General features: G+C 35.3%; 1 protein-coding gene across 4 annotated transcripts in view; it reads right to left on the bottom strand.

Moving 5' to 3' along the window:
• Positions 1 to 15143, bottom strand: part of IFT88 (intraflagellar transport 88) — a 43701-nt gene that overhangs the window by 8969 nt on the left and 19589 nt on the right. For 3 of the 4 annotated variants that reach the window (XM_027652671.1, XM_027652652.1, XM_027652662.1), the window contains exons 17-24: positions 14786 to 14972; positions 14146 to 14254; positions 12533 to 12683; positions 11247 to 11362; positions 7922 to 7974; positions 6022 to 6087; positions 4905 to 5011; positions 543 to 597 (exon numbers count right to left, since the gene is read on the bottom strand). In XM_027652671.1, coding sequence (XP_027508472.1) covers positions 543 to 597; positions 4905 to 5011; positions 6022 to 6087; positions 7922 to 7974; positions 11247 to 11362; positions 12533 to 12683; positions 14146 to 14254; positions 14786 to 14972 — 844 coding nt within the window. Of the gene's footprint in view, positions 1 to 542; positions 598 to 4904; positions 5012 to 6021; positions 6088 to 7680; positions 7788 to 7921; positions 7975 to 11246; positions 11363 to 12532; positions 12684 to 14145; positions 14255 to 14785; positions 14973 to 15143 lie in introns of those variants that run through there. The other variant, XM_027652681.1, reaches the window with a different exon arrangement.

A 15143-nucleotide genomic window follows, 5' to 3' on the forward strand; every position in this document is an offset into this window, starting at 1 on the left:
TAAGGGTATGTTATCCTTATGGAGCTGGTTGCACAGAGCAGTCTCTTGAACTTGTAATGAACACCTAACATAGTAGCTTAGACAGTGGGCAAAAAATTCCCTTTCCTCCACGTTAAATAAAGAAACAATGAATTCCTGGTTTTTGTGGCTTATGTGTTCTGTTTTGTTATCATAAATGATTCCTTATAGTAAATATTCCAAAGTTAACGGGATAAAAGTGTTCAAATACCAAGTTAATGGGATAAAAATGTTCAAGTCCACAGTACTGAAAAAAATCAGAAATTTAGCCTTAGAAATAGCCTGATATCTGTATATAAAACACAAATGTTAGACCAAATCCATGCTACTGTACCAGTTGTGGTTTCATATAGCAATGAGATAATCAAAAAGTTTGAAACAATTTGTGAAGTACTTCCATACTGCTCAACGCATATTTGTGTGCATTTCAGAATGTAAGGAGACTTTACAAACACTTTCAGAAAAACTGTTTTCTTTAGGATCCTGACAAATTGCATATTTAAGCAGAGGCCTTGCGTACTTACCACCACCTCCTTCTCTGCGGTTACGTGCACTGCCATCTCTGCCAGACTTAATGCGCTGGGGAACAGTGAAAAAGGTTTGAAAAGACTAGAACAAAAACCTCCATTTAGTAATATATATATATTAGAGATAATTATTGAAAATTCAACTTAGCTTATTAATAAAACAGTAGAAGAACATTAAACTAGACTTACTACACTGCAACTAATAAACCCTGTTTTTTCAACGTACAAAATTGTCCTTAAAATCATTGTTAAATCCAATAAAACAAGAGTTCTGTGAAATTCAAAAAGAATATCTCAATAAATTATTTTTCTTCAGATAAAATTTATACAGGGAATGTGCATAAAAATAGTTCAGATGTTCCTTTGTAAAGTACAGCTGAAAAAACAGGCAACATAGCCCTCCTTGCATGAGTTCAAAGTAGCCTCTACCTATTAACATCTTGTAAATCCCACAAGCATTTTATTATTGTAGAGACTCAAAGGGGAGAAGTACGGGAATCTATAAAAAAACTACTCACCCTACAGATCTTAGATTTTGAATTCTTGGCACAGCACTGTACTTCACAGCAAAATTTAATTTGCTGTTGAGTGTTAAATGCGAGATAAAGGTGAAGGTAAATACTTTAAAAGCTGTGTTTAAAAAGTCAGCTCTCTTGCAAAGAGGAAGGTACCATAAACATCTTCCAGCTGTGTTTTTTTTAAGTGTTATTTGAAAACTTTAACAGTTTATCAAAACAATACCTCTGTATGACATGGCAGACTCAGCTTCTCCTGGCAAAACACCGAATTTCTCATGCATACATCTTGTCAATTACAAGAATGTACATCTCAGCAAGGGACTTCTTGATAGGTAGGTACAAAAACTTGGTGTTTAAAGCACTCAGATATTAATAAAGTATCTCTGCATCTTATTTCAAAATATGACTTCAGGATCTGAATAAAACACACGTGCACACTACATAACCATGTTTTCAGGTCAATTACTGAAGCTTCTTCACTCATTTTTCACCAGAACAATATAATGGAGTCTGGGAAAGTTGGAATGGTACCAAAGAAGTGAAAGAACTTTTAAGATTCGTGCCAACAGAAAAAGGAAGAACTCTTAAATCAAAACTCACAGGAGTCAGACAGGAAAGCATTGAGCCTAGTGTGAAACCAGGATTAGTCTAGGCACAATTTAGTCTGGAACCAGAATTTCTCATACTTTTTGTTTATTTTGGGAAATTCTCAAGTCTAAAATATGTTCTCTGAATTCTGTATTAAATATCGTTTTCACAGTCCAGTGAAGTAGCATATATCAATCCTTCAGGAAGCATGTTCAGACTCTCCAAACAATGAATAACTGACATCAAGTCTGACAGTGGAAGTTCAGCTTCTGTCTGCCAGAGGGAAGCAGTCCCTAGATGATAGTGCCCTCTCGGCATTTACATCCTAGGACTTTACTCCCAAAATACTACATCAGTACTACAGCTTAAGCGTATGATTAATTTCTGTAAAGTTCCAAGCGAGTAGTTTGTAAGTAATCCCATACTAAAAGCAGACATTCAAAATAGGTTTCCACCCTAAAAAATGCCTGTTTCTCTTCCATGACTGCAAAAGACATTCAGGAAGGTTAGCCCAGATGCAGATGTCTGAAGGTAAGGGCAGTAAGTCCCTGCCAGCATTTGCACCTATCATCACTGCTTCGCAGCACACCCCATCAGCCCCCCATTTTCAGTCATTAAGCTCACTTAACGGAAATAAATAGTAATGTGTGTATACATCAGTGCCAAGGAGCTTGTGTGAACTTTTACACTATTACCTGCCTTTTTTAAACTGAAACATGAAAAGGGAAGATTAATGCAGCAAAAAACCAAACCAATACCAAACAACGAACCCAACATCCCCCCCAGAATGCCGCAACATATGAAGGTTGCAGTAAAAATTGAATGCTGTGAGAGGCAGGGAGAAAAATTTCTACAGGGAATGAACTCCGCAGATGTTCTCAGATTCTTGGCTGGAAGTATTTAACAACTTGTCCATATTTGAGAACTGAGAGAAATAAGTACTCCAGAATATTTATTTTGGTAAAAACTCCATGTGGATGTACTTATTATGGAAAAACAATGCCAGAATAGCAAATTTTGATAAATTTCTACAGGAAGACAAAGTCTGTGTGCAGACTTTGAAATGCAGGTATACTACACTAGCATTTAACTATTTCGTGTTTACTGGGTGCAATCAGGAAAACATGGCTTAATCTGAAATTGGGAGCAGGAATAGAACTATATCTGGTACTGCTAACTGAAACCAGTATTCCTATTGGAAACTTAGGTGGTGAAATAAAATTTTGGTAATTTTAGAACTTGACAGTATAGTTTATGACTATATGGTCATGGAAGACAGAAGAAAATTCTTAGGACAAAAAACCCTAGTAATTTCCAAAGCCAGATGGTAGACATAAGACTAAAAAATCACACACAGACCCCAACCAATGAAAGAAAAAAAAAAAAAATCCCCAACCCAAAACCAGGGTATGGAACCCGGATGCAATCACAAAAAAAAAGAAACTGCAGGGCTATTGTTTGCAAGACAGTGCTGATGCTGGGATTCTGTCACAGAGATACTCAACTTCTAATACAGGACAGCCACATACTAAATTGCAGTGCATCCTGAAACATCTTTTCTTAGTCTTTGTTCCTTTACTATGCAGTAACTTGTGCTACCATGCATCTGTACTGGATTCCACTGTCATTCAGATATGATAGGTACAAATTCCCTTAACATGATGAAGTCAGAATGAAAAAAAACTCCATAATTTAAGCGTGATTTCTCTGTTACTAAAATCTTAAGTAACTTAGATGATTAAAACTTCTAAATAGTCTACTGGTAGCTTTTTCCTCATGAGAAAGTAGAGAAACGGTTTGGGAAAGCTCCTGCTTCCAATGTGAAATAAACAGAAAGAGATGTGACTTTTTTTTTTTAACATATTCGAACATTAACTTTCTGAAAGGAAAAAGGGTGTTTTCCTTAAAATCCTTGACATTTGCAGATCTGTTGTACATAATTAACACCCTCAGTGTAAGAAAAAGCCAGAATTACATGCAATGAAATAGATAGCCTCTCCACCTCTTTCTCTCTTATGAACTATAAAATAATCCAGTTGTAACTGGTTTAACTGGTGAGCTTTCCCAAGTAAAGTGCTGAGGTATTGAAAGTTTTTCCAAAGAGTTATGTATATTACTGACATTGAACTGATACTCCCTAGAAACCAAGCAAAACCTGTTTAACACACTTTAGAGAGATCTCTTAATTATGAGTTTTGCAGAATAGAAACATTATATCCTGTCATCTGTTTTGCTTACTGATATGATTATGGGGAGCCATGGAGGAACACTGATCCCACTACAGCCGCAGACTGCTTCTTTTGTCCATTTTCACAAGTGCTTTAAATTTTACATTTACTGAAAATTCAAACCGATACACTTCAGCTAGTCCTTCAAAGTATGGTTGTAGCATAAAGCTGGAATCCTTTAATCAGTGTTTCCCTTTGTGAGTTTCATTTTTAAAATGTCTTAGTGTCCATGTGCATACTCAGACTCCCTGGAATTTAAGTAAAAGTATCTGGCATCAAAGGGGACCCAGTAAGTGTTACTAGGAGCACAGTAAATTAGTTAAGACTTAATGTGTCCTAACGTGACTATGTAGCTTTGAGGCAATAGGAAAAGCAAACTTGAACACTTTGCAGTTCAACAGCAGGGATACTACTTTTCAAACAAGCAGCTGTTTTTCATTTTAAAATCTTACTTTATCACCAGAACAGCAAGAAAACAATGCACGAGTGCACACACACACAAACGTGAGCTCACTTCTGAACAGAACACAAGTTATGATCTCATACCTTTCACAGCCTGTTGCTGTTCCATGCATTTTTTTTTTCAGTTTAAAAATTGGCACTAATATGAATAGTTTACGTCTAACTATGTAATCTGTCAATGTTGCAGCTTTGTATATAACAAAAAGACAAATTCTTAGGCTCCCCATCTGTCCCTGTAGTTGCATTATTACTTGGCTAATAAGTACACTAAAGTATTAAATGAAATCTGGCAAGTAGGTAGGAAAGATGACATTCCAGAGACATTGAATTATGCAAGTGGCTCCCGCATTCCCATCACATCCACACAGTTCATCTTTCACTAGTATTAAAAATCACAGAAAATCTGGTACTCAAAAACTATTCAGACAGATATAAGACTGACCAGTAATTTAAAACTGAACTTCCCAAACCTCAAAACATAAGCCTCTCTAAACCAGGAAGTTAATAACACATTTTATCTTGAAGTAAAATAAACACTATTTTAGCTTCATCTATGTACTTACCTGCTCTCTTATTTCTTTTAATTTTTCCACTTTCTTGAGCTTTGTTATATATTCCTGGACTTCTTTCAGCCCCATATCTGTGCAGAGACGAACTAAAAATCGGAGGCCTAATTGAAAAGCAAAAAGCACCATTAAAAAAAGCTTACAAGCATGGTCAGACAGGGATGAGTGAAGAACCACTGTTTCAGCAGCAGAAAATTTAAATCAGTTAAATTGTCTTGTCTAACTTCTGCCTCCATTTGTGTAATTTGTAGAAACTACCTTCAGAAACATATTTGCACTCTATAAGTTTTACTAAATACCCCTCCAAAATATGTGTGACCAATATGAACACCATATTTTGCTTATAACTTTGAGGAGTTAACAGCACTGAACTTCAGTTGTACAAGAGAGCTGCGTGATTCCTCTTTAAAAAAGCAATACATTTGTTAAAGCAGAATGATACAATTTTAAAATAAAATTGAATTAATGTTCTTCCCACGTTGCATTTAAAAGCATAGACTTGTTGGCGACAACCTCATATTTTGGAATTTGTGAGGCAGAGTGCGGGACGTCAGAGAATGTTTTCACAACCACTGACAACCCCTACTTTCTATATGGTTTTTTTATTTAGAGTACAGGTGTGACTGATTTTGCAAAATGTCTTACTCTTCAAAGATTTCCAGAGACTGGCTGACCAACTATACTTAAAAACTCAGCAACAAAATCTCACCCTCTACATTTTTTGGAAAGCCTGGCTTTGGTAAAACTTAGCAATATGATTTTCTCATATCTAGAAACTTACAGCAGGAATTCAAGCAGCAGGAACTAGAAGTACAAATACATATATTTTATCATAAGAAATATCTAATAAGTAACATAGTTATGCATGAGAAAGAACTCAACCAATCTGACTCAGTTATAACTAAGTTTATTTTCATCACTCTTCAGCATTGACCTAATATTTCTTAAATCACACTTTAGTGTTGTCACAGAAAACACGCTGCATTAGCTTGAATAAAAATGTTAGTTCATAAAAATATTTTCATATGAAAAACACGTCATATGATTACTAACACACATATTCTATGTAACAAAGTTTCCTTTGATAGTTGTACCACAGAACTAAACAACTTACATTCAACATTCTCTGGGAATTTTCTGTGAATGACTTTGTATTTTTCTAGAGCTTTCTGGTAGTTACCTGCAAATAAAACAAACATCTCCTATCCACACAGTCAAACATAAAAAAGAATATCTGATGTGAAATTGATACACTTTAACATCAATGCATTTTTTTAGTTAGAGTAAATAATTTAATATTATAAGACCAAATTTGGTGAGACCAAACTTAAAATTCTTTAATTATGTAATTTAATAGTAATTTAACAGTAAAAATTAAGAACATCTGAAACCAGTCCAAATTACTCTGTAAATAACAGAATTAACAAAGAGCAGTTTCCTGATTCTTGCCTTTTTTTTTTGACCTTCCTCTAATACTCTGTTTCTACAACACAACTACTAGATGAACTGTATCAAGCCTAATAGGAGTTGTCTGGGACTGCAAATGTATGGACTGGTCAAATGGAAATATCTAACAGCAGAGCTCTGCCTGTCCTTCCTGACATCAAAATACAAATTGTGTGGCTCTCCTTTGCCCAGATCTGGTAGTGAAATAATTATTCCTTAAGTCTTTTGTCTTCAATTTTGACTCAGATTGATTATGGAAAGGACTGATTGACCCTGTAAATCTAAAATATCATAACCATTAAATACTTGACAAAAAAGGTTTCTTGAGATATCACTGTTTTTCTCTTCCTGGTGTGAGGCAGAGATCAAACTGATGTGTTAACATGATAAACCGGGAATTTTGCCAATGAACCATAAATGATCTAAGAAGCAGCCAAGCCCACTGTTTTTCTTTGCTGGGAAAATGTTTCATCTGTCTAGTTTTGGGTGGTGTTGATTATTCTTAATACACTGGCTTCCCCAGGTCCTGTTCCTTTTCTCACTGTTGTATTAAATAACTGAGCTAAGCGAGAAAATGCACTTATTTATTATGGAAGACTGTTCTGCGAAGCTCTAAAGAAGCATAAAGAAGAGGGACAAGATGGAACAGGAAGAAAGAAGAGTATAATTTACATCATCAAGTATCCTGAATGCATTTTAGGTGGTGAAAAACCCCCAAAAGTTTAGTCTCTTTTAATTTTGCTCATCAGTGTATTCTATTTCCAGTATGGAAATACAGCACATTAAGACTCTCTTCTGCTTGTGTAGTGCAAATACTATTTTAATATTGAAAAATTATACCTGTTGTTGAAAAGAAAAGGGAATTAAGCAACTTGAAAAACTAACTGTTTATGTTGGATCAGTTGGTAGTATAATTACATTCAAAAAACCTTCTATTAGATCACGTATGCTGTACTATTTTCTTTATTTATTTAAGAGTACAAGGAATGTTTCACATATAAGTCAGTGCAGGCACACTTCCTGGACTTAAAAGAAACTTCATGTTTTATTACATATACAGAGAAAATTTATAACAAAATAATACATAACTGAGTGTTCACACAAACTTTAGCACCAATATTCACATCAGTCAGAAAAGATCAAAAGAAAAAAGTCAAAACATAATCAAAACAAAACACAGAATCATAAAATGGTTTGGTTTGGAAGGGACTTTTGAAGATCATCTAGTTCCAACCCCCCTGCCATGGGCAGGGACACCTTCCTCTAGACCAGGTTGCTCCAAGCCCCATCCAATCTGGCCTTGACGGAGCATCCACAACTTCTCTGGACAGCCTGTTCCAGTGTCGCACTATCCTCACAGTAAAGAATTTCTTCCTTATATCCAGTCTAAGTCTACCCTCTTTCAGTTTAAAACCGTTGCTCCTTGCCCTGGAACTGCAGACACCAGTTTATCTCCATGTTTTCTATACGCTCCCTTCATATATTGTCTAGTCTGAACAACCCCCACGTATTACAAAAAAAAAATGTTACAAACCTCCAACCAGTTACCAAAAAGTTACAGAACTTACCGCTTCTCCTGTAGCAACTTGCAACCATCAGCTGCCACTTCACTTGTGTCGGTCTGCATATGAATAAAATAAAGTTATGCACATTTGCCAAAGAATGAATAAGCAAAATAATCTGCATAGCACTGCTAAAGACCTACTATTAAACTACTAATAAAATTTTCACCTAGCCTATTGCCTTCCTAGAAAGAACTTATCCAGCTCAATTCACACACAGTTTACCCCTGCACCATGCACCTCTTTTCAGGCCTTGATGTCACTCATTTTCAGTCGTATGTTACAGCCTTCCTCCTGCTCGTGATTCTGTGCCCAGACACCATTAGTAGACTGGAGAGGTGAACCACTAAGCTTTGTCAGAGTTACAGAACCATGCAGTGGGGAAGAAGAAAATGCTAAACTGTATTTTGAGGAGGCCCTACCACTAGGATCCCGTGCATGCCCAAGAGATCCCTGCCAGGAAGCACACTCCCCACTCACAGCTTTAAACTCCGGTTTCTCCTTTTTGCCTAAGATGCCATTGCAGCATCTAGCTGCTGCCTATACGCTCCTTCTCTTTTTAGCACATAATGGTGCTAAAACAGGTATGTCAGAGAAAATATTTGAGATGTTTCAGCATGTACAACAAAACAGTTGGACTCCTTCCTCATTCTTCTCAAATTAATGTGAAAACTGGGAAATTTTCATGTCAATAGCGTCAAGATCCTCTATAAGCCAAAGCACTTTCCACATGTGGCTTACAATGCAATAGTAGCATATCCAAAAGGTACCGTAAGACAACAGTTTCAGAATAGTTTTGTACTTATTCTCTTCAGTTTTTCCTTCTAATCATAGCACAGGCCATTTTTAACTCTAAATAATCTGTTTGCCTGGTAGTTGCCAAAAAAGCTCATGAAATACAGATGCTGCACCTTTTTAGTTTCAGCTGAATGTGTCTCCTGCAAACAAAGGCAGTCAAGCAGACACAAAAATAAAGTTTATTACATAGTTCAGTATGAAAATTCTAGAGAGAAGAAATTGTCAGCAGCAAGCATTAACTGCACAACTCCTTTTATTAACGACAGATTTGTGCATGCTGGTAAAAATAAAATAATGGAAGCTGTTGACCAGTTTGTTGTCTAACATGTTATTGTGATTCAGTATTTTACTGTGATTAAAATACTGAATGGATGAAGCATGAAGTATATGGATTGTAAATAAACTAAACAAACTAAAAATTGTTAAACTAGTAAATGCTGTCCACAGTTAAAACAATTTTAAAACATAACTATTTAAAATCAGTAGCAATTTATATTTACATACATATTTACCATTTAGCGTATCTAGGCTCTATTTCTAGTACCAAATAAGCACCAAAATATTTATGCACCATTATCTACTATTAAAAATCTCCTCCCACAGAGAAATAATTTCTCTCTATTACAGATAGATTACAATTACAAATAACAATGAAGAATTTCATATGCCAATTATTCCTTAAGTTCTTTACAATCCATATACTTCATGCTTCATGCATGGATTGAGTGAGATAAGAAGCACAAAATCTTTATATCTTTGCCAAAACAAGATTATTAAATAATTCTTTTTAGTTTCATCTGTTTCTTTCAAAATTTTCTAACAAGGCCATGAACACCAGTATTTGCAATCTCATAGTTTGACTAAAATATAATTTTTTAAGATGGCCAGTATTTATAGGGAAAGGAATACTGGCAAACCTGTGAACTGGGTATTTTTATCTTATCGACATCTCTATTTCTTTATAGTTATAACACCATTTGGGTGAAGTCTATGGCTTTTTTTATTATTTCTTTTTCATTTTGAATCCTTATTTAAACCTTGGATTTTCTCTTCTACAATTAATGTCCATTCCAACTCAAGTGTCTCAAAGCCAGAATTAGTATTTTTTACTGAACTTCTTACAACCTGTGGGAAACAACTGGATGGTAGGCCTCGAATTTGAGCAGTTGCAGCTCTGAAGTTGCAGAGGAATGTAAACAACTCTAAGGAAATATTTACTGTAATGCCCGACGGAACAAATGTAATGCAGCGAGACCAAAGGTCACCAATCAAAATGTGTATAGTATCACCAATGACAGTGTGCACGGTGTCTCCAGTGTCACCAATGAAAGTACGTACAGTGTTTTATGCTTGAGACTTTTAACCAATTATGTTGTAGCACGATAGCATACAAAGAATATAAAAGAAACGCTTAAGAGCAATGAACAGTTTTCCTGATCACCTTACACCTGGACTGTGACTGATATCTGAGCGCATTCTTGGCTGTTGTAACAACCTATTTGCAGTATAGTTTTTCCTTGAACGATACTGTACAAACTTTTTGTTCGCATGCTGTCTTTGTACATGCATGCCCATTCAGATTCCCAGAACAAAAAGAATGTCAAATTTTAGATCATGGCAAGACAAGAAACAAGAAAGTTTTGTTTAGTATGATTTTTGGTAGGTTTCCTAAAACACAAAATAGAGAAATTCACACTTATTCAAGTGAATTTCAGTTGCTTGAATTGGTCTATTAACACAAAATGCTTCACGAATTCCACATAAAAAGACCATATGCATGTCTTTTTAGAATTATCTTTGAACTCTGGATTATAGATTTAAATTTGACCAAATTTTATTTATTAACCATTCTGTGCTAAGCTCCCTTTCTGAACTAAAATAAAGTATATAGCCTATATACTTTCTGAAGTGCATCATGTTCTGCTAATGGACAATTTTAGCCATTAGGTTGCTGAACTGAACTCAGTATATTTCAAACATCTCTATCAGGATCGATTTAATCTGTAAACTTATTTTCACTGACCCCTGGACTGCACTGCACAGTTTTGCTTACTTATATACCTTATTTGGAATAGCTTTTTTATGGAAGTAGGAGCGATGCGAAAAGTGGAAATGCAGCAAGAATGGCTAAAACATGCATTTATCTGAACCACCAAATCATCACTGCATAACAAAACAACAGAAAGGAAATATTTCACATAAAGCCATGGAGAAAGAGGTTTTGGTGCCTTTGGAGAGCAACTGCCCACTTTGTAGCTGTGTTTAATGGCAGATAACAGAGAAAAAGAGAGTCTAATACCTAATACTTTCTTGGGCCCAAAGGAGGATCTTATTTAACATTGAAATTGCACAGTAAGAACAAAAACACACTGTAAATGAACAGACAGTTGAGAAAATTAAGTAATATCCCAAATACTCTTAATTCTGATGTTCGCTTATAGTATTAATAAAGTTATACAACTGATTTATCTCTAGGTATACTTATGGATGTCTAATCACAAATCTGAGTAGGCATAAAATAATAACTACTTACAGGATAAGTGCTGCTCTTTCAAAGTACTCAATGGCTTTTTCACAAAACTGGGTGTCAATATAATATGCTCCAAGCCATTCAATGACCTCAATGTTTGAAGGGAAATACCGGTATGACTGACAAAACAGGAAAGGTGAAAAACCCCACAATTTTAGTGATAAACAACATCTTTATGGTACTTCTGGAATATCTTACTCAAGTGTTTAATTCTCCAGATGCCCAAAATGTGTAATATAAATGAATAGAAGTAGTGTGCTGTACTAAGTGATCCTGGGGAAAAAAAAAAAAAAAAGGCATGCCAAGTTTTCTAATTGCAGAATGCTTTTTAGAAGTTACCTGAGATGAGTCTGTCACATTTTCCATCCAGTCTTATTTGAAATACTATTTTAAATAGCTTGCAACAACAAAAACATTTACTCAGCTCATGCCTACATATGAGTAAGTTACCTAAAACATTAAACAATGCTAACTAATACGTGTACAATTTCATATTCACATCAGTCTGCTGGAAAACTCAACTAAAAGCATTCTTTTCTATACATACGTACATAAATGACATTTTCAGCTTTTTAGAAATTCCCACTGAAATAGGCAGCAAAATTATCATCAAGCACAACTCAACTAGTAATTCAGACTGCAACACAGCCTTTGGTCATCCTTACTTCACAGATAAAAAGAACCCTCATATTGCAACAAAGCCATTTCCCATCGGTCTTTTTTCTAAGACAGAAGAATCTCTCCAAACTACAGATAGTAGTACAGCTGGTTTGAAATTAAAGAGGCTGCATATCTTTATGCAACCATGTATACATAATGTATAGCTATACTGTTAAAAAATACATATATAAACTTACATATATAAACACATTATATATGTATCTCCATATCTATTATATAGACACAGCCTCCAATCAACTCAGTCACATTACACACCTTTAAAATTACTACATTTACTAAATTTGCTATATTCAGACTTTATTTTGTCCCAGACTATATTTTAAAATAAAACTGTTACAGGTCAGTATAAACAATGACCACATAAAGAAACATGAAAGTCTGGGTCGGTCTCCACATGGAACCACAGGCTATGTGTTTCCTTAGGCTCTGACTACAAAAATTAGATTTTGTCTCTCCCAGTATCTCTTATTTTTTCCTTTCTGGAGGACATTTTAAAAAGTTTAAATGAATCATGTTAATTTGATATGTTAATTTGATATAGGAACTTAGGGCAACATTTTCTTTAATTATTATAAAGTGCACTGAAAAAGCAATATAAGAGCAAGTACCTCATAGTAATAATGAAAAGCTTGGGATTTATCACCTTCATTATCATATAATTTCCCTAGCTTTGAAAGTACATGTGGATCAGTTGGTACTACACTGATCAACTGCAGGAGCCACTCTATGGCTTGATTGGGATCTTCCATGATCTCGTATCTGAGTTTTCTTCAGTCAAGGACCGATGCCGATGGTAGATTGATTTACTCAGAATTCCTGTTACTTTACCTAATGCAATCCATGTGCTGAAATACACCAGTCACTGTAGCGTGAAGATACACTGGCCTTCTTTTTCATATTGTTTTCATAATTTCATTTCCATTAGAAAATCCTTTCGTTATGCTAAAGGAAAAAAAATATTCAGAGACTTCGGCTGCTCTTTCACCTTAAAACCAGGTTGGGCTCAACAGAACTTTGGGCTCAATTCTCCTCTCTCTTTCTGACACTAATTTTACTTTGACTTCCTCATTTATAAGAATAAGTGTGACAACCAGGCCACTGATTTGTAGCCTTTACAACTTGGTTAGTTTTTCATACTAACGGCATTTTGTTTTACTGTAAGTGATAAGGTAAAACTGCTATTCTCAAGAACAGACTTTTGCCAGTAGTGAGGTTTTCTGCTGTATGTCTAAGAAGCACAAGCCAGATTCTGGTCCAGAGAGGCAGCATTAGCTGTAACTCAGCCTGTAGTGTGCTCTTCCCTCCTCAGTCACCCCTGAGGGGCACAATGGCTCAGAGCTCTCAGCAGTGTGAGCTGGAGCTACTGCCCAACCTGTTTTTTCACTTTCTGCTGCATCCTACCTATCATGGAAAAAGCTTGTGAGTATTGGTGGAAAACAGTTTTACATAGCAGTGGAGCAGAGCAGCTCTGCTCCAGATGGGAACTGGGAGTTGTTGGGCCATTTATGCTGTTGTAAAGGGGCTATACAACAAGCAATACAGATCAGAGTCCTTTGGTATTCTTAGAGGTTACTTATTTTACTGACTAAAATATATTTTTATTACCTACACTATTCTTAGAAGTGTAGTACAACAACTGAAATCTATTCTGCCTTGGGAAGGATTTTATCACAGTTTGCACATCCTCAGAAGAATTGTTAAAGAAATTCATAGTGTAGAATATCACTGGTGATGTGCAAAGCCAATTCCTCCCTTCCTCAGCTTCTCAATTTGTTGAGCTTTTGCAGTATTGGGAGATAATTATTTTCTTACACATACACTAACTAATCTGAAAACAGCTTTCAGAAGAGAACCTCAGATTCATTAACCATAATTTTTTTTCTTAAATATTCTACTTACTTGTACTTATCTATGCCATATTATTTTATAATAAAATCAGCAGCATTTGAAATATTCCAGGACACAATTTAACACTGAGGGTAAATCACTCATTCCCTGCAATGAGAGCAGTCTTAATGTATTTCTTCACTGTCTTCACTGGAAATGTTCTAGCAGGTTTAAGTTCTGGTCTCATTTTCACAAACATCAGAGAACACATCATCTTTACTATAATGGACACTGTAGTAAATTTCTAAGTCACTCTGTCATGATTGAAACACGTACTTCAGACTAAATGAGTTTACTAAAACCACCACCCTTATCATAATCCAGAAAAAGATACATGCTTGCTATCTGGTAAAGGACTTGGGCACTATTTGGAAGGATTGCATGGAGTTTCAGCAAAAAATCCAAAGCTTCGTCTATCCTGTTTAACTTCTTGTATGCTAAACCTAAAAAAAATAAAGGTTACAGATTCAATGCAGTGAGAAAAAGACTACTTTGGCCTACTAACTGACAGAATAACAAGAAAACCAAAATTGGTACTTGGAGGAAGTATGACTGCCTTGACATTAACAGACTCTTTGTGAGAGCCATGCTTGACCTACCAAACTGATAAACACAAGGAACGTGAACACAATCAAAGTGCAAGGATGTTTGAAATCTCACTTTTTGAACAAGATGAATGGGGCAATGAGGGTTTAATAATGCTAAAACTGGTATACTTTCAGTAGGTAGCATAAATTTCTTAATCTTCAGAGTAACTTATTCATCTGGAATTACTAGTTGATGTTCTTAACACGGGGGTTTTTTTTGCAGAACAGGCAGGAAGTACAAGTTAATATCTTGCTATAACATAAATTACTCAATAAAGTAATAATAATTCACATATATTTCTACATAAGAACACTCTGAAAGACAGATTTTCAGAAAAACTGTTACCTTTAGACAAAAGCTAAATCACAAAAGCACCTATGACTTACCAAGGTTATAAAGTGCTTCAGTGCATAAGGAATCATTCCTGAGAGCTTCCTTATAAAATTCAGCTGCTTTTTCGTAGTCTCCATTTGCAAAAACAGTATTTCCTTTGTTAGTTAGAGCTGCTGGATTATACCTATCAGAATTTACAGCTAAATCTGCATAGTTAGTTGCTTGGGCCAATTCATTCCCCTATGTGAACAAAACAAACATTGTATTAGCCTTTTGTCAGTTAATTTTCTTGCAGCTGTGGCTTCTTACAGGAATTACAAGTAAAGACTGAGGACTAAAAAAAAAAAAAAAGGATTCTTCATTCCCAAAATATTTCTTATATATTTGCATAAGGTAGATCATCTCTTTCTA

Source organism: Corapipo altera, unplaced genomic scaffold, assembly GCF_003945725.1.
Source record: "Corapipo altera isolate COAL_440 unplaced genomic scaffold, ASM394572v1 0, whole genome shotgun sequence".
Classification (NCBI taxonomy): domain Eukaryota; kingdom Metazoa; phylum Chordata; class Aves; order Passeriformes; family Pipridae; genus Corapipo; species Corapipo altera.